Source organism: Neoarius graeffei, chromosome 23 (assembly GCF_027579695.1).
Source record: "Neoarius graeffei isolate fNeoGra1 chromosome 23, fNeoGra1.pri, whole genome shotgun sequence".
NCBI classification, from domain to species: Eukaryota; Metazoa; Chordata; class Actinopteri; order Siluriformes; family Ariidae; genus Neoarius; species Neoarius graeffei.
The window spans coordinates 20,629,735-20,649,542 of record NC_083591.1 but is presented as its reverse complement, the minus strand read 5'-3'; the positions used below and the strand labels follow the sequence as shown (position 1 = coordinate 20,649,542).

At 43.0% G+C, this 19,808-nt stretch overlaps 1 protein-coding gene across 4 annotated transcripts in view; it reads right to left on the bottom strand.

Moving 5' to 3' along the window:
* Positions 1 to 19,808, bottom strand: part of urb1 (URB1 ribosome biogenesis homolog) — a 430,640-nt gene that overhangs the window by 74,334 nt on the left and 336,498 nt on the right. For all 4 annotated transcript variants that reach the window (XM_060905914.1, XM_060905916.1, XM_060905915.1 and 1 more), the window contains one exon: positions 5,958 to 6,021. In XM_060905914.1, the coding sequence (XP_060761897.1) occupies positions 5,958 to 6,021 (64 nt within the window). The remainder of the gene's footprint in view (positions 1 to 5,957; positions 6,022 to 19,808) is intronic.

The following is a 19,808-nucleotide window of genomic DNA, read 5'->3' as shown; positions in this document are numbered from 1 at the left end:
GTCACTCCCAGTGTTTTCCTGCTGACTGGACATGTATTGTCAAAAGGGTAAACATTAAATGGTTGAATGTTATGGTTGAAAATTAAAGCTCTTTTGATTAACTTGCTGTGGCAGCGAGGATGTGGTCAAGCGTCAGCTGTGAACAGCGAGGAGTCAGGTTGAACCAACAAGTAACGTGACAAGTTACACCTGTGTCTAATTACTGGCTGTCTATTCATTAATGTGTGTCTCTGTGCCTTTCAGATGGCCAGTAATGAGAGAGAGAGAGAGAGAGAGAGAGAGAGAGAGAGAGAGCGCTGCATCCTGCAATCTGTGCGTGCATGTGTGTGTCGAAATAGTAGGCACTGAAAATTGAACATTAAAAATAAGTGTACCTTGGATTATAGTGCCTTTCTCCAGTTCCTCATTTACCCCAGCATAAACATTGTCACACTTGCTTTTTTTTTTTCTGTGGATGTGTCCATATAATATAAAGAACATTACACAATGGTGCAAAGACATGAAGTTTATCTTCGTGTTGAAAAAGAAAAATTATCTACATATTTTCATTCACGAATATATTCACCACTCAAAGATAACCTTTTTCATGCAACTGTCTAATATCCTCTCTCTTATACTCTTATTTTATATACATCATATATACAGTGTCTTGCAAAAGTATTCATCCCCCTTGGTGTTTGTCCTGTTTTGCTGCATTACAAGCTGGAATTAAAATGGATTGGGCGGGGGGTAGCACCATTTGAATTACACAACATACCTACAACTTTAAAGGAGCACATTTTTTTTTATTGTGACAAACTATTGTTTGTTCATATTTAAAAAAAAAAAAACAGAAATCTAGAGTGTGCATATTCACCCCCTTTTGTACGAAACCCCTAAATAAGAGCTGGTCCAACCAAGTCACATAATTAGTTGATTAAAATCCACCTGTGTGCAATCAAAGTGTCACATGATCTGTCATATGATGTCTGTATAAATCAACCTGTTCTGGAAGGACCCTGACTCTGCTACACTACTAAGCAAGCAACACGAGAACCAAGGAGCACTCCAAACAGGTCAGAGATAAAGTTGTGGAGAAGTATAGATCAAGGTTGGGTCATAAAAAAAATCCCAAACTTTGAATATCCCAGGGAGCACCATTAAATGCATTATAGCAAAATGGAAAGAACATGGCACCACTACAAACCTGACAAGAGAAGGCCGCCCACCAACACTTACAGACCGGGCAAGGAGGGCATTAATCAGAGATGCAACAAAGACACCAACAATAACGCTGAGGGAGCTCCAAAGATCCACAGTGGGGATGGGTGTATCTGTCCATAGGACCACTTTAAGCCATACACTCCACAGAGTGGAGCTTTATGGAAGAGCGGACAGAAAAAAGTGTCACTGCTTTAAAAAAAAAAAAAAAAATCATGTTTGGAGTTTGCCCAACAGCATGTGGCAGACACTCCAAACACATGGAAGATGATTCTCTGGTCAAATGAGACAAAAATTAAACTTTTTGGCCATCATGGGAAATGCCATGTGCGGCGCAAACCCAACACCCTGAGAACACCATCCCTACAATGGAGTATGGTGGTGGCAGCATCATGCTGTGGGGATGTTTTTCATCTGCAGGGCCAGGAAAGCTGGTCAGGACTGAAGGAAAGATGGATGGCACTAAATACAGGGCAATTCTGGAGGAAAACCTGTCTGAGCTAGCTGTTTGAGACTGGGACGAAGGTTCATGTCTAGCAGGACAATGACCCTAAACATACTGCTAAAGCTACACTGGAGTGTGTTTTAAAGGGAAACATTTAAATGACTTGGAATGGCCTAGTCAAAGCCAAGTCCTCAATCCAATTGAGAATCTGTCGCGTGACTTATGCACACTCCAGATTTCTGGGTTTTTTTCTTTTTTTTTGTGTCACAATTAAAAAAAAAATAAAAAATGTGCACCTTTAAAGTTGTACGCACGTTGTGTAACTCAAATGGTGCTAACCCACCAAAAATCCATTTTAATTCAAGCTTGTAATGCAACAAAACAGGCCAAACACCAAGGGGGATGAATACTTTTGCAAGGTACGGTGTATATCTTACACACACACACACACACACACACACACACACGCACACTTTGACAAGGCACACCTGTTAACTGAAAAGCAGCTGATATGACTACCTCATGAAGCTGGTAATGCAAAGCTGTCAAGGTAAACAATGGATACTTTGCAAAATATAAAATATAAAACCTTTTTTAAAAACACATTTACCACATAATTCTGTGCATGCTCCATGTTATTTTGTAGCTTTAACATCATTATTGTTCAACAATGTAGAAAATAGTCAAAATACAGAAAAACCTATGAATGAGTAGGTGTCCAAACTTTTGACTGGTACTGTAAATTTGTCTGACACCTAAACATACACTCACCAAACACTTTATTAGGAACATGTACACCTACTTATTCATGCCATTAACTAATCTGTCAGTCATATGTCTGCAGGGCAATGCATAAAATTATGCAGATATGGGCCAGCAGCTTTGGGTAATGTTCACATCAACTATCAGAAGGGGGGGAAATGACTGATATTGACCATGGCAAACAAGCTGGTTTGAGTATCTCTATAACTGCAAATCTCCTAGGATCTTTATGCACAATATTCTCTAGTGTTTATTTAGAATGGTACATTAAAACAGGTGGGGGGATCCATTAAGCAGCAGTTCTCCTGAAGCAAATGCCTTGTTGAGAGGTCAATGGAGAATGGCCAGACTCGGTCAAGCTGACAGAAAGGCTACAGTAACTCAGTTTCTGTAATCATTCTGTACAATTGCGGTGAGCAGAAAAGCACCTCAGAATGCACAACACACTGAATATCGCACCAAAATCCCCAGTGATGAAATTTCACTCAGAGTGTTGATTTAACACCCTACTGTGTTTATACAGTGCTCAGCGTAAATGAGTACACCCCCTTTGAAAAGTAACATTTTAAACAATATCTCAATGAACACAAACAATTTCCAAAATGTTGACAAGACAAAGTTTAATATAACATCTGTTTAACTTATAATGTGAAAGTAAGGTTAATAATATAACTTAGATTACACATTTTTTCAGTTTTACTCAAATTAGGGTGGTGCAAAAATGAGTACACCCCACAACAAAAACTACTACATATAGTACTTTGTATGGCCTCCATGATTTTTAATGACAGCACCAAGTCTTCTAGGCATGAAATGAACAAGTTGGCGACATTTTGCAACATCAGTCTTTTTCCATTCTTCAACAATGACCTCTTTTACTGACTGGATGCTGGGCTGCAGAGTGATGCTCAACTTGTCTCTTCAGAATTCCCCATAGGTGTTCACACCTATGGGGAATTCTGAAGAGACAAGTTGAGCATCACTCTGCAGCCCAGCATCCAGTCAGTAAAAGAGGTCATTGTTGAAGAATGGAAAAAGACTGATGTTGCAAAATGTCGCCAACTTGTTCAGATCAGGAGACATACTTGGCCACTGAATCACTTTCACCCTGTTCTTCTTCAGAAATCCAATAGTGGCCTTAGATGTGTGCTTAGTCATGTTGGAAAAGTGCACAACGACCAAGGGCACAGAGTGATGGTAGCATCTTCTCTTTCAGTATAGAGCAATACATCTGTGAATTCATGATGTCATCAATGAAATGCAGCTCCCTGACACCAGCAGCACTCATGCAGCCCCACATAAGAACACTGCCACCACCATGTTTCACTGTAGGCACCATGCATTTTTCTTTGTATTCCTCACCTTTGCGACACCATACAGTTTTGAAGCCATCAGTTCCAAAAACATTTATCTTGGTCTCATCACTCCAGAGTATAGAGTCCCAGTAGTCTTCATCTTTGTCAGACATGGGCCCTGGAAAACTCGAGGTGGGCTTTTTTTGTGCCTGGGCTTTAGGAGAGGCTTCTTTCGTGGACGGCATCCATGCATGCCATTCCTCTGCAGTGTACGCCGTATTGTGTCACGGGAAATAGTCACCCCAGTTTGGCCTACTACTTCTTTAGATAACTGCAGTGAACTTGCATGCTGATTTTCTTCAACCCTTCTCATCAGAAGACGCTCCTGTCGAGGTGTTAACTTCCGTGAATGACCTGGACGTCTCTGTGAGATGGTTGCAGTTCCATCTTTCTTAAATGTTTGTACCACTTTTGCTACAGTATTCTGACTGATAAGTAAAGCTTTGCTGATCTTGTAGCCTTCACCTTTGTGGTGTAAAGAAATTATTTTCTTTGGGGAATTCTGAAGAGGGGGCGGCACGGTGGTGTAGTGGTTAGCGCTGTCACCTCACAGCAAGAAGGTCCTGGGTTCGAGCCCCGGGGCCGGCGAGGGCCTTTCTGTGTGGAGTTTGCATGTTCTCCCCGTGTCCGCGTGGGTTTCCTCCGGGTGCTCCGGTTTCCCCCACAGTCCAAAGACATGCAGGTTAGGTTAACTGGTGACTCTAAATTGACCGTAGGTGTGAATGTGAGTGTGAATGGTTGTCTGTGTCTATGTGTCAGCCCTGTGATGACCTGGCGACTTGTCCAGGGTGTACCCCGCCTTTCGCCCGTAGTCAGCTGGGATAGGCTCTAGCTTGCCTGCGACCCTGTAGAAGGATAAAGCGGCTAGAGATAATGAGATGAGAGATGACTTCTGAAGAGACAAGTTGAGCATCACTCTCCATCCAGCATCCAGTCACTAAAAGAGGTCATTGTTGAAGAATGGAAAAAGATTGATGTTGGAAAATGTCGCCAACTTGTTCATTCCATGCCTAGAAGACTTGGTGCTGTCATTAAAAACCATGGAGGCCATACAAAGTACTAGACGTAGTAATTTTTGTTGTGGGGTGTACTCATTTTTGCACCAACCTAATTTGAGTAAAACTGAAAAAATGTGTAATCTAAGTTAATATTATTAACCTTACTTTCACGTTACAAGTTAAACAGATGTTATATTAAACTTTGCCTTGTCAACATTTTGGAAATTGTTTGTGTTCATTGAGATATTGTTTAAAATGTTACTTTTCAAAGGGGGTGTACTCATTTATGCTGAGCACTGTATATGCCCAATTGGACACCAATTAACTCTGAAAGTGTTACTTCAACACTGGGGAATTTGCTGTGATTGAGGCAGATGGGCTACAACAGAAGACCACGTTAGGTTCGACTTAGCTTTCAGCCAAGAACAGAAAGCTAATCCTGCAGTGGGAACAGGCTCACAAAAACTGGACAGTTGAAGACTGGAAAAAAAATGTACCCTGGTCTGATGAATCTCAATTTGTGCTGAAGCACACAGATGGTAGATTCACAATCTGGCACCAACAGCACGAATCCACAAACCTAACCTAACTTGTTTCAACAATCCAGGATGGTAGAAGTGGTGTCATGGTCTGGGCAAAGTTTTCTTGGCCCACTTTGGGCTCATTAATACCAAATCAATCATCAAGAGAATGCCACAGCCTATTTGAGTACTATTGTTGACCATGTGCCACAATTCACGGCCACAATTTACCCATATTCTCATGACTACATCCAGCAGGATAATGCAGCCCATCACAAAGCAAAATTCATCTCAAACTGTTTTCATGAACAGGACAATGAGTTCCAGGTTTTTCAGTGGTCTTCATAGTCACTGGATACGAATCCAATATAAATACCTTTGGAATGTGGTACAACAAGAGATTTGCAGCATGAAACTGCACCTGAAATATCTGCAGGAACTGCATGATGCAATCAAGGTAACATGGAGCAGAATCTCAAAGGAATGCTTCCCAAATCTTGTGAAATCCATGCCATGAAGTATTGAGGCTGTTTTGAGAGCAAACTGAGAAGCTACCCAGTATTAGTATAGTGTTCCTAGTAAAGTGCTCAGTGAGCGTATATCTGATACCTGATAGTTCTGCATTGTACGAACAGCAGCATCTGCACACATGGCCTAAAGATGAAAACCAACTTACTGAAACTCCATCAAACTTGTGTTGTTGTTCTCGTATTCTTTAAGCAGCAGTAACATTTTCTGATCTGCAAAGATAAAGATGAAACAAATAACCATTAGCAAAGACTTACCCAAGAGTCAGAATCCAAGTTTAATACTACATACACACAAGATTTTATATTGCATTATCAAGGCTCTCTCAATTTCAGAAATAGCTATGAAATTAATATCAACTATATTATATGGCAAAGGTGTGTGGACAACTGATCATCACACCTATACATGAGCCTTCTCAAAACTGTGGCCACAAAGCTATTGTCCAATTGTACACAATTGTCTAAAATGCTTTTGTTTGCTGTTGCATTAAGATTTCCCTTGACGAGAAATAAAGGGCTCAAACTTGTTTCATCATGAGAATTCCCCTGTGTACAAATTGGAGTCTAGAAAAGACATGGTTTGACAATGCTGAATGTAGAAGAACTTGAGTGACTCGAGTCCTGACTCAATCCCAGTGAAAACCTTTGGGATGAATTGGAATGCCAGTTGTGCACCAGGCCTTCTCACTTGACATCAGTGCCTGATCCCACTAATGCTCTTGTGGCTGAATGACCACAAATCCCAGCAGCCACATTCCATAATCTAGTGGAAAACCTTCCCAGAAGAGTGGATGCTGTTATAACAGCAAAAGGGAGACCAACATGCCAATGGTTTTGGAATACACACATGGGTGGTCATGTCATGTGGTATGTGGTCAGGTGTCCACATACTTTTGGCCATGTAGTGCATGTTTCAACTAATTACTTGCGGCAATATCTGACTGCATGGCTGAATGTTATCAGTTCCTACTGTAGCAGACAGTGCTGACTTTTTTTTTTTTTAAATTAGGGTGGAACTGAAGGGCAAAGATTCAGGAAAAGTTTGCATTAAATAACCATTAGTAAAGCATATCAACAGCAGCCCTCACACAGAAGTGAAAGAGAACCCTGAGCTACTGGAAACACTTTATAATAAAATGTTAAGTGGCTTTCCAATAAACCAAGGACCTCATTTATGAACACTGCATACTGAAAATGTGTGTAATTTTTATATCAAATATATTCCAAACAAATTTATATTAAATATCAAGTATCAAGTGCATAAATGAACATATTGTAATTGCTTTTTGATTGATCTTAGGAAATATTCTAAGTTGAGATACTGAATTTCTGATTTTCCTGAGCTAGAAGCCATAATCATCAAAATTAAAACAAACAAAAAAAATACTTTAAATATTTAACATTGTGTAATGAATATAGAATACATGAAAGTTTACCTTTTTGAATTAAATTACAAAAAAATGAACTTTTTCATGATATTCTAATTGTTTGAGATGCACTAGTATATACAGTGGCGCCTGAAAACAATCAAATTTTCACACAAGTCTTTAAAGTAGATAAAGAGAAAACAAATGAGAAAAATATTATACTTGGTCATTTATTTATTGAGGAAAATTATTCAATATTGCATATCTGTGAGTGGCAAAAGTATGTGAACCTTTGCTTTCAGTATCTGGTGTGACCCCCTTGTGCAGCAATAACTGCAACTAAACGTTTCCAGTAACTGTTGATCAATCTTGCACAATGGCTTGGAGGAATTTTAGCCCATTCCTCCGTACAGAACAGCTTCAACTCTGGGATGTTGGTGGGTTTCCTCACATGAACTGCTCACTTCAGGTCCTTCTACAACATTTTGATTGGATTAAGGTCAGGCCTATGACTTGGCCATTCCAAAACATTAACTTTATTGTTCTTTAACCATTCTTTGGTAGAACGACTTGTGTGCTTAGGGTCGTTGTCTTGCTGCATGACCCACCTTCTCTTGAGATTCAGTTCATGGACGGATGTCCTGACATTTTCCTTTAGAATTCATTGTTTCATCAATGATGACAAGCTGTCCTGGCCCAGATGCAGCAAAACAGGCCCAAACCATGATACTACCACCACCATTTTTCACAGATGGGAGAAGGTTCTTATGCTGGAATGCCGTGTTTTCCTTTCTCCAAACATAACGCTTCTCATTTAAACCAAAAAGTTCTATTTTGGTCTCATCCATCCATAAAACATTTTTCCAATAGCCTTCTGGCTTGGCCACGTAATCTTTAGCAAACTGCAGACGAGCAGCAATGTTCTTTTTGGAGAGCAGTGGCTTTTCTCCTTGCAACCCTGCCATGCACACCATTGTTGTTCAGTGTTCTACTGATGGTGAACATCAACATCAGCCAATGTGAGAGAGGCCTTCAGTTGCTTAGAAGTTACCCTAGGGTCCTTTGTGACCTCGCCGACTATTACACACCTTGCTTTTGGAGTAATCTTTGTTGGTCGACCACACCTGGGGAGGGTAACAATGGTCTTGGATTTCCTCCATTTGTACACAATCTGTCTGACGTGTGGATTGGTGGAGTCCAAACTCTTTAGAGATGGTTTTCTAACCTTTTCCAGCCTGATGAGCATCAACAATGCTTTTTCTGAGGTCCTCAGAAATCTTTGTTCGTGCCATGATACACTTCCACAAAGGTGTTGTGAAGATCAGACTTTGATAGATCCTTGTTCTTTAAATAAAACAGGGTGCCCATTCACACCTGATTGTCATCCCATTGATTGAAAACACCTGACTCTAATTTCACCTTCAAATTAACTGCTAATCCTAGAGGTTCACATACTTTTGTCACTCATAGATATGTAATACTGGATCATTTTCCTCAATAAAAAAATGACCAAGTATAATATTTTTGTTTCATTTGTTTAACTGGGTTCTCTTTATCTACTTTTAGGACTTGTGTGAAAATCTGATGTTTTAGGTCATATTTATGCAGAAATATAGAAAATTCTAAAGGGTTCACAAACTTTCAAGCACCACATTATTCTGCCCACTGTGTGCTCTCGCTGTGTGTGTACGTGCGCGTGTGTGTGTGTGGGGGGGGGGGGGGCATGAGAGAGTGTGGGTTAAACGCAGAAGAGGAATGTGACAAAAAAAGGGCTTATTCTCAATTTACCCACAAATGTATTTATTCCACTTGAAAAGTGTGTCAAACCAGCTGCCAGTTTTGGACACTAGGATATCCTGAACTATTTAATATTTGGGACTTCTAAATACACCAGTGATGCTAAAAGCAGACAAAAGCACAGATGCTGATTGATATTTTGAAACAGGTTTTGTGCATGCTGGAATGTTATGTGAAATTCCTGATAAAGAGAAATACCTTATGACAAAGGTAAGCTCAAACATGGACTTCTAATAGTAATAAACAAACCAGGGACTAGAGCTAGAATATTTTATGGTGTTTAGCCTCATCTACATTATCAGTACATAAATGTGCTGCTAGTCTAGCCAAGCATCTCGTCCAAAGCCCACATTCAGATGTACATTTTAACATTGCACAGAGCTTTCATACTAACCTGATATGAAATGTTTGCCACACACACGGGGAATGTTTTATCATTCAGTCTTCATTTAACTGCAGCTCGCCATTTTTCTCATCTTTCTGGGTTCGCCAGGAGGCAGTGAAAAGTTAAACCAGGCTTATCTCCATGTCTGTTATTACTATAAATAACAGATTTCTGTTAATACTATAAACTTATAAAATAATAAGTTTATAGTATTCATCTCATCTCATTATCTCTAGCCGCTTTATCCTTCTACAGGGTCGCAGGCAAGCTGGAGCCTATCCCAGCTGACTATGGGCGAAAGGCGGGGTACACCCTGGACAAGTCGCCAGGTCATCACAGGGCTGACACATAGACACAGACAACCATTCACACTCACATTCACACCTACGGTCAATTTAGAGTCAGTTTATAGTATTATTCAACAAAAAAAAAAACTACTCCAAGAGGGCTTTGTATCGCATTTCAAAAGTAGGGCTTTGATTTAGTGTCACTTTGAGCTGTCAAAGGCTATTTTTTGGGGTTACCTGCCATTATATTTAATTAGGTAATCAAGGAAATTAATGAGTGGATTATACCCACTGACTATGCATCGAGGCTATGCAAATGCATATTTGCATTTCTCCAAGCATCATACTCCCAGGGGTGCTCGAGAGGGGGGTGGGATGAGCACCCCATCGGGACAGACCTGTAGACAACGACCTTGGAAAATGGACTATCGACAACGACAAGTAGATGCATTTGCAGCAAGGTCTGTAAGAAATGCCGCTTTTCCACTACAAACGCGGCTGAGCCGTGCCGTGCTGAGTTGGGCTGAGTCGAGCTGAGCGGGGCTATTGAAGTTGCATTTCGACTACAACCGCACTGAACCGTGCTGGCTGGAAGTGGGTGGACACATTGGGTGGAGTTAGCGAAAGTGGGTGGACGTCACGTGATGTCGTTAAGCAGCGCAAACAGTGACATCAGTGACAGTGGCGGAACAAGTCAGAGCCGGGCCGGGGGCGGGGCAAATGACCGGGCCCTTTATTAAAGCTTATCATAACATCATTTTAGGTTACAAAATGTCCGCAACTGCGGTGTTTACCAATTTCAACACTACCGGGTGCAACTATGTTATTTAGTAGTACATCAAGTCCTTCAAACGAACATGTAACTCAGAAACAAAAAACATTAGGATACTGTACATGGCTCATAATAAAACATCAATAGCCTATACTGCGCACATTATTTGAAGGGCATACGAATGAGCGCTCAGAGGTTGCAACGGTGACAGGAAGAGTCAGAAATAAAAGGAGGGCGGTGCAAACCTCACTGAATGCACTGTGTTTACCAATTTCAACACTCCGGGGTGCAACTATGTTATTTTGTACATTAAGTCCTTCAAACGAACATGTAACTCAAACAAAAAAAACATTCGGCGACATACTGTACATGGCTCATAATAAAACATCAATAGCCTACTGCGCGCATTATTTGAAGGGCATACGATGAGCCTTGCGCTCCGCGAACTCGTCCACGATGCTCTGTATGTCACTGATTCAGTGATCTTTTAAGCGGTAGTCTCACGACCCGGATAGTAAACAATAAACATGGAGGACATGGAGTCGTTAGTGTTGCTGGTCTTGGTGCTGTGGCTTGTTGTCACCGACAACGCCAACAGATACTGGCAAGAGCGTATAGATGAGGCGAGGCGCATAAGGCTTCAGAAATTCTCGTAATTCATAATTATTATTCTTCCGGGTTTGCGGTGTTTACAGATCCCAGCGCGCTCGCGGGGCGTGTGTGGGCATGTGAGGACACTCCTCCTCACCAATCAGTGCACAGGGGAGTGTCTGCTCATGCCCCCAGCCTCACTTGGCACGGTTTGGCTCGCTTTAGCCCCACTCCAAAACGGTACGAGTTTTAGGGGCTAAGCAGGGCTGAAGCGAGCTGAGTCATGCTGGTTTTTGGTAGTCGAAACGCGAGCCGTGTCGGGCTGAAGTGAGCTGAAGCGAGCTGAAAAAGGGTAGTGGAAAAGGGCCAATAGAGTGCGGCCTGAAAATCCATCAGGCCCGGATGAAATGTTTGGTTCAGGAGACTGGAGCACAGTGAACAGGTGAGATGGAGAAGGAGCCCAGCCTGGAGACAGCCCACAGAGCCCAGAACCACCAAGTGCTCAGTTTTCCAGCTCCTAGCATAGTAGTCCAGCAACATCAGATTAAATGGCCTCCAGCAAAGCAGCACAGGCTGTGACAACAGTTTGATGATGTATCCAGGATCATCAATGCAACAGCAAAGAGAGATATTGAAGGATGACTCCAGAACCTGACCACCATCATAGTAAGCTTCACAGCTGAAAGGTTTGATGTCAAGGAGCATAAGACCAGCAAATCCACCTACACCAAGAACCAAAGGGCAGGCAAGATCCAAGAGCTGCAGATGATGGTGAGACAGTTCAAGGCAGCAGCTGAAGAGGAGAAGCCACCACTCACTGGGCTCTGACATACCATCAGGAAGAAGCTAATGACAACCTGACTGTAACCATTACCTCACTGCCTGGCAGCAGATGGATCCTTCAGGGCATGGTAAAGCTCATCTCCTGGGCAGGAATGAACTTTAAAGCAATGAAGTCCAGGTCCATCGTCCTGAAGAGAGGAAAAGTGGTGACCAAGTTCCGCTTCTTTGTGGATGGCGTTCCTATACCATCTATCACTGAGAAACCAGTCACTAGTGTAGGTATCATGCCGCCATCTTGTGTCTAAGAACTACAACTCCCAGCCAACTTCCGCGTTGACTACGTCACGCCTGGGCGGGATCACTTACATCACCTCCATGAGATTCAAAAGTGCTTGGAATACACCATTTTGTGTCTCTGGTGTCTGAACTCAGCGGAGGACAGACCATAGAGAGACGCTCACCATCGGACCGTCTGAAACCACGACTCTTTCCTGCAAGAGACACGTTTTAGAATGTTCTCCTCCTTCTATCCACCCTTGATCACGGTGGACTCTGGAAACACGCGCGCTCTAACTCAAGTGAGTTATAAACCGGTTCTTTCAGTTATTTCTTTTAGTACGTACTAGACTGCAACCAAAAGGCAGTTTTATTGGTGTTGGGAGCGGCTGGACCGTCCTAACCCTGGCTGATCAGAACTTTCTCCTCACGAACTGCGAAGCTTCTCCAAAGAACCTCTCCAGGCTCCTGTGAACATCTGATTTATCAGAGATTCTCCGCTTTCTACAGAAAGGTGAGACTTTTGAATTAAGGCTGGCACTGGGCAAAATAATATTAGTCTAGTCAGTAATTAATTCACTAAGTGTGAAGTTATATTCAGGAATAAGTGTGCACACTGTATTATTGTTGATTCTCTATTATTTGGTACTATTGATTTTAATTTAGTTAATCAATAAGTCTTGCATGTTCTCTCTCTAACATTCTAATTTCATTTAACTCAGTCATATTGTGACCTCATTAAGATTTCAGAATGTTTTGCCTCTAAAAAGGGCCTTTGCATGCTTAGGAAGAGCCCCTCCTCCTCTCCCTTTGTTCTTAGATAAATATTGGCTCTGCCTGGTACGACCACATTCCTGGGGGGGGTCTTAGCTCCTCCCCCACAAACACGTGGAGTTAGCCACAGGAGCCAACCCTCCTCTGTATCAGTATTAGATAAATACCACAAGTCCTAAGTTTAATTCAACCTTGATAGTAATTCTCCTGTTTACATTTAAAGCCATATAAACTACAGATGACTGTTTGAATGTATTTTAATCATTAATTTCTGGTTTTTGACACACATAGTTCACTAGGCCTAGCTTTTCTTTGTCTAGTTAGCATATATAACTAATCACCACTAGGCCTAGCCTCTTTGTCTGTTAGCCACAAAGCTAAACACGTGGCCTTAGGCCACGACCACATGGTGTCTAGTGTAGCCATATAGCTAAACACGTGGCCTTAGGCCACGACCACATGGTGTCTAGTGTAGCCATATAGCTAATCACTCGGCTACACCCACACATACACAGAGACCTACTCTGTTAAAAAGATTTCATTCTGTTGCCATTCAATTATTAAATTCTTATTTTTCCCTTTTTTTATTAATTTCCTTTTTTTAAATCTTTTTATAATAAACTCCATTATTATTGAAATTGTGTGGTGTCTATCTGCTGTTCTAAATACTTTTGAAGTCGCCCACATCGCAAAAGAACTCTTAAGGTGTATGAATAATTAGATGCAGTTTGGTAAGTGATAAATTTGAATTATTAAGTTTTAAACGATTCTTCAATTGATTCTTTAAACGATTCACTAAATGATTCACTTGATTCGCTAAATGATTCACTTGATTCACTGAATGATTTACTGAATGATTCACCGAATGATTCACCGAATGACTCACTGGATGATTCAATTGAATGATTCACTTCAACCAATTCAATGAGACTGATTCTATGGTATGATTCAATTCAAATGAGTTAAATTAAATGATTCAATAGGATTGATTCATTTTAACTATTAACCTTCAAATTTAATGAGACTGATTTCATGTAATTATTAAAGATTGATCACTTATCCAATCTTGAATACACAAAATCATTAATTACACCTACATAATTGGTGCCCCGTGTGAGGAGATTGGTTTGTCGACTTCTTAAGTATTGTGCAACAGATAAACTACCAGTTTGATCAACCCCAGGTGTGTTAAAACAGGAATGTGATAATCATATCACAAATTCTAACAACCTATTGATAACTTAGGATAAGAGAACATCTCCAAACAAATAAACCTTGTTAATTAATTAATTACACAGTTAATATTAATTAATAATAATTGATTAATAATTAACTCATTGATTAATTACCCAATTTAAGTAAAATGGCATCCTCTCGTGTCTCAGAGACTGAAGACAACAAGCAAGACGTGTCCCTTTTTGAGGTCATCGCAGACCTCATTCACTGCTCTGACTCCGATAGGGCAACCATTAGGGGCATGAGTAGGCATGAGTACCAAGCTGGCATAATCAACTCAATAACACAAATGAGAGATCCAAAGAGAACAACAATCAGTGTCCAAGATGCACTAGGTAAACTATTCCTGTTACACTTCCAGGATACTGATCAACAGATCAGATCCCTGCGCGGAGAGGTTGACAGGCTGACCATCAGCAACGCCGAGCTGACAGCCGAGGTCAATGATTTATCTAGGGAGCGTAGCCTCTTGAAGGACTCCCTCGATGAGTGCGCCAAAAGGCTAGAGAAAGCCGAGAAAGGCGCCGGAAGGGCTGCCAAGGAGCAGAACCCCAAAGAAGGGCGCGAGGGGCGTGAGAGACCCCTAACCATGCGTCAAAGTTTAGAGCAGGAAGAGGCATCCGAACTGGACACCGAGGATTACCTGGTCGAGCACCAGGCGCCCTGCCAACCTCCATCAACTCGCTACACGACTCCGTCGTCGTCTAGCCAGGGTGGAGTCGCCCTGCGCTCATCCCGAGCCCAGGCCCGTAGCACACCTAGGTCAGTGCGCTACAGCTTTCCTGATCCGCCTTCGGGTGAATCAGACTACGACTCTCGTGCGGAACGGGAGCAATTCCAGAGTAGCTCAGATAGTGAGCACTCAGGAGAGCGAAGGGGGTCGCGTAAAGATGCGCACCAAGCCCTCCACATACGGCAAATTGACCTACTTGCCGAAGATATCGAGCGATTTGATCCCGATAATAAAAGAACCAACGTAAATGATTATTTACGAGAAATTGACCGATGCCTGATGGACCTACCGAGAGCCACAACGCGAGAGGAGCTTAAACTGGTCTGGAAGACCTCCAGTAGTAGCGTCCGTGCCTTTTTAGAGACACTACCACCAAACGTTCGCGATAGTTATTCGAAACTTCGCAATTACATGAGGGAAGAATATGCGCCGTACACGGATGAAACCTCCGCAACGTTGTGTGCTATACAAATTAGGCAGAAACGGTCTGAGGCACCTCATGAATATTATAGACGGCTACGTACCGCCTACTTCCAGGGTAGCAATGCACCAGGTTTAGAAGAAGATAGAAGCTTCAAATCCCTTTTCTTACATAACCTCCACCCAAGTGTGCAGACTCAAGTCACACTGATGTCTCGGCAAAATTGCTACTTGATGAAGGAAACTAGGCAGCTAGCCCAAATGACCTGGGAGACCATTGTCAAAACCGCAAACGGAAACGATGATGAACCCAGAGTCCTTAGCCTCCAGGGTGAGGACAAGCCCCCGCTAACCTTAGAAGGAGGTGAAGCACCGAAAGGGGGACCCACCTGGAAAAATTCCGGTCCAGCCCGTTCCTTGCCGAGCCATCACCAAGGTGAGTGGGAGAATCGGCAAGGTACGGCCAGGAGAGACCGATGGCAAGGTCATAGTGACTATAGCAACCGCCCATCATGTAAAAAGGGTCATAAGGAACAAAGCGGTTGGCAGCAAGACCGTCATCCCCGCTCTGGCCAGAGATGGCAGGAGCATTCTGACTGTAACACTAAACGTAGAGGTAGAAATGAACAACACAGTGACTCGGACCAACCTGATGAGTCCCACTCAGAACTGGACTCTCTGAAGGCCTGCTTGGCTGAATTTAGGAAACTGTTACAGGAACAGTCAAATTCCTTAACCGATAAAGCCAAAGAGCCCGAAAAATATGACAAAAGCTACCCACTGGCATGACTAGGCCAGGAACCACGAGTAGATCTCGTGAAAGGGGGAGGAGATCCCTCTGAAACAGCAGGCGAGGGTCAGGATGTAGGGCCCCCCCTGGTGGCGAAGGCAAATACACAAAACGCACCTCTCACGTGCGCTACGGTCTTCACCACCATCTCTGACACACGGCTCTCACAAGGCGACCCAATCCCAACCAAGCCCTGCAATGTAAACTTAGTCAGCTTTACACAAATCAAAATCCCACAGTCTTTGGATCCCACAAAACATGCACCAACTCGTTGCAATGAGATTAGTGCAAACACTGATCAACCAAGTGCCATGCAAGATCAAATTTCTGATGAACTTCAGTTCATGTCTTTGCACACTGAATCCGGTGTCGAAACATCCGACATCGCGACTCCCCCTAGTGGCCACAATTCTTTGAAAAACCTCCCTCTATCCATCGACTCAGACACAGGCACCCATTTCACTGCCGGTGTAATGGCTGCGCTGTGGAACATGTTAGGCGTCGAGGCGAAATCCCATATCGCGTACCACCCTCAATCCTCTGGTCAGGTTGAACGAGCCATTCAAACCATTGTGAGCATGCTGCAAGAGTATGTCACCCACCATGGTAAAATTTGGGATGTGAAACTTCCCTTGGTGCTAAGGGCCATCAGGTCTACCCCTCATCGCACCACTGGAGTCACACTCTTTGGGATGATGACTGGGCGAGAAACGGTTCTTCCCCCACATCTCCTATACAAACCAGAGGCCATGAGCTTCGCCACTGCATACACCGCACATCAACATGTCAGCAACCTACGACGCCACCTACAGTCAACTTTTACAGGTGCCCAAAAGAATCTCGATTCGTGTGTAGGACACAAAGCCTACTATGCCCGAATCTCAGAGAAGTTCCTACCATCCTGGTTGAGACCTTTCGATCGTGGGAAAACCGTTCCCCGTCGTGTATCGCATTAGGACACCCCGACCTAATCAAACGCTCTCATGCCGATGGGTCCATAATAATCGAAGCAAACTTTTTGAACAGTGCTCACTCCAAAAGGGGGTGGACGATAGCTAGGCCCATCCTGTCTACTTAGCTTGTATGCATTACTTATCTTTAAGCGTACACCAACACTCCCGATCATATTTATCAACCCAATAAAATAAAAGAAAATCCTTCTGTATGTTACAGAATGGACTCCCTCGGAATCCTGTGCATCCTCCTCACCCTACAACTGAGTCAGTCAAGTGAGGTGGTGGAGCCTGGCCCCCCAGCTGGCATCATCCTGCAGGAGGCTCCTGGACTCCTTCTTACAAACTGTCGCATCCACACTCAACGGGTATACGCCTGACTAGACCCATGGGCCGTATACCGCAAACACTTCAGGTCACTGATACCTTCGAGCGACGATAACGGACCAAATGGCGAGATATCTAATGTAGTTGTACATGCTAAATGCACCACTACCCACATGCTAGAACAGTTACAGAAATTCATAGTCACCGAGGAAGAACTGAGTGGTAAAACACGTCAGAAAAGGTTCCTCGGGGGTTTAATCTGCCATTGGATCCTTGTTTTCTATTGGTCTCTCTGCAGCCAACACAGTCAGTTTGAATACGCTGAAAAAGGAAGTTAGTATTCTGCAAAAGGAAATGCCAGAGATCCGAGAGAAACTGCTTATCCAACAACACGAGCTGCAGGGCTTAGGCAGATCCCTGCAGGGAACTATACTAACCGTTAACCTGCATACTGATCTAATCCATAACACCATGCAGACTGTAGACAAATTGGCCGAAAGAATCAAGAACGATATCAAATATGTCAGAGAAATAAGGGATTTAATGCAAGACTTGCTTAGAGAAGTAGGTGACTCAATCAGTTCCCTGAGTAGTGGCAAGGTCCCATCGTATCTCACACCCCTTGACTTGGTGGAGAATATACTACAATCCACCACTACTACTAGAGATGTGCATTCCTCGCAAATACACCTGGCCTATAGTCTTGGCAGTGCTATCCCCATTTTTGTGAGTCCACAAGATTTAGAAATAGGTTTCATACTGAATCTACCCATCATTGAGAGAAACAACATATATAGACTCAAATCTATCCTCAACGTAGGTTTCTGGAAAGACAATGTCCGTATACACATACAGACACCACCCATGGTAGCATACCACGACGACAACCCCTCTGTCTACTTTATTCCCAACCTAGAGATGTGTACTTCCACTAAAGACATCCACTGGGTCTGCCCAAGCAACCCATTTATTAGAGACACTACGGATCGCCTGTGCGGTCTGAGGGCGAAAGCGCCCAAACAAAAGTGTGTAGGTTAAATGTCCGCAAAGAACGAGGATATGGAAACTAGAGTAGAAAGAGCTGGTAGTCGGTGGGTTGTTAACACTCCGAAAACTGAAATCTTGATGTCCTACAACCAGCACCACACAGCCACAAGAATGAAAATCCCAAACCAAACGGTGTTCCTTAGTGTACCACAGGGAGCCACCATTCACATAGATGACATCACCCTACACCAGGGGTCTTCAATCCTATCCGCAAAGGGCCGGTGTAGCTGCAGGCTTTCATTACAGCCAAATTGGAGGCTCACTTGATTGTTGATTGGAGACGAGGGTGAAATGATTAAACAAGTGAAATCAGGTGTAGCTCCTGCTTGGTTGGAATGAAAGCCTGCAGCCACACTGGCCCTTTGTGGATAGGATTGAAGACCCCTGCCCTACACCATCTTAGTACTGACAGGTACAATTCGGAAATTGAAATGATAGATGCATTTGAAGCTTATGATCTGGAGATCGGTAACACCCTCCAACAGCAATTGCTGTTGATCGGTTGAATGGAATTTCAACCACAGTCTCCCAAACTCGGATCAGAGAGTCACTTGACCTAGGATCTATCATAAGTCTAATTGTTTTGGGACGACTTCTCTGTGGCTGGGTCTTTTCTGCTGGTATTGCATGCATGCTACACAAACAAATAGCGACGCTATACGCCAAGCTGGATAAAGGAGTCTGCGTCCCTGACAGTTTCGGTCATAGTAGCGCATGCTTTCTGGCCAAACCACCTGTTGCCGTTACCGTGCCAGAAGATTAGGTTAACCCCTAACACTTCTTTTCTCTACTCCACTTCCTCTCTTTTCTTGTTTTATTATTTTCTTTGAGTAGGAAATGGTGTGTGTGTATATATATATATATATATATATATATATATATATATATATATGTGTAGTGTTCACTGAAATGAAATATATATATAGCGTTCACTGTTTAAAACTTTGAGGTAACCCTAATCTAGTTAGATAGTGATTATATGCCCCAGTGCCTATAACGATTATATGCCGAAAGTGCCTACCTCCAACTGTCTCACTGGAACTCACAAGTTTACAGTCTTCACAGGACACCATGAACTGTACGATACAAGTCTACCTCAAGGACTATGGACACGGCGACGATACAGTACGGTGCTCTCAGTGCTACGACTCCGTCATACCCCTGAGACCAAAAGGGGGAATATGTAGGTATCATGCTGCCATCTTGTGTCTAAGAACTACAACTCCCAGCCAACTTCCGCGTTGACTACGTCACGCCTGGGCGGGATCACTTACATCACCTCCATGAGATTCAAAAGTGCTTGGAATACACCATTTTGTGTCTCTGGTGTCTGAACTCAGCGGAGGACAGACCATAGAGAGACGCTCACCATCGGACCGTCCGAAACCACGACTCTTTCCTGCAAGAGACACGTTTTAGAACGTTCTCCTCCTTCTATCACGGTGGACTCCAGAAACAC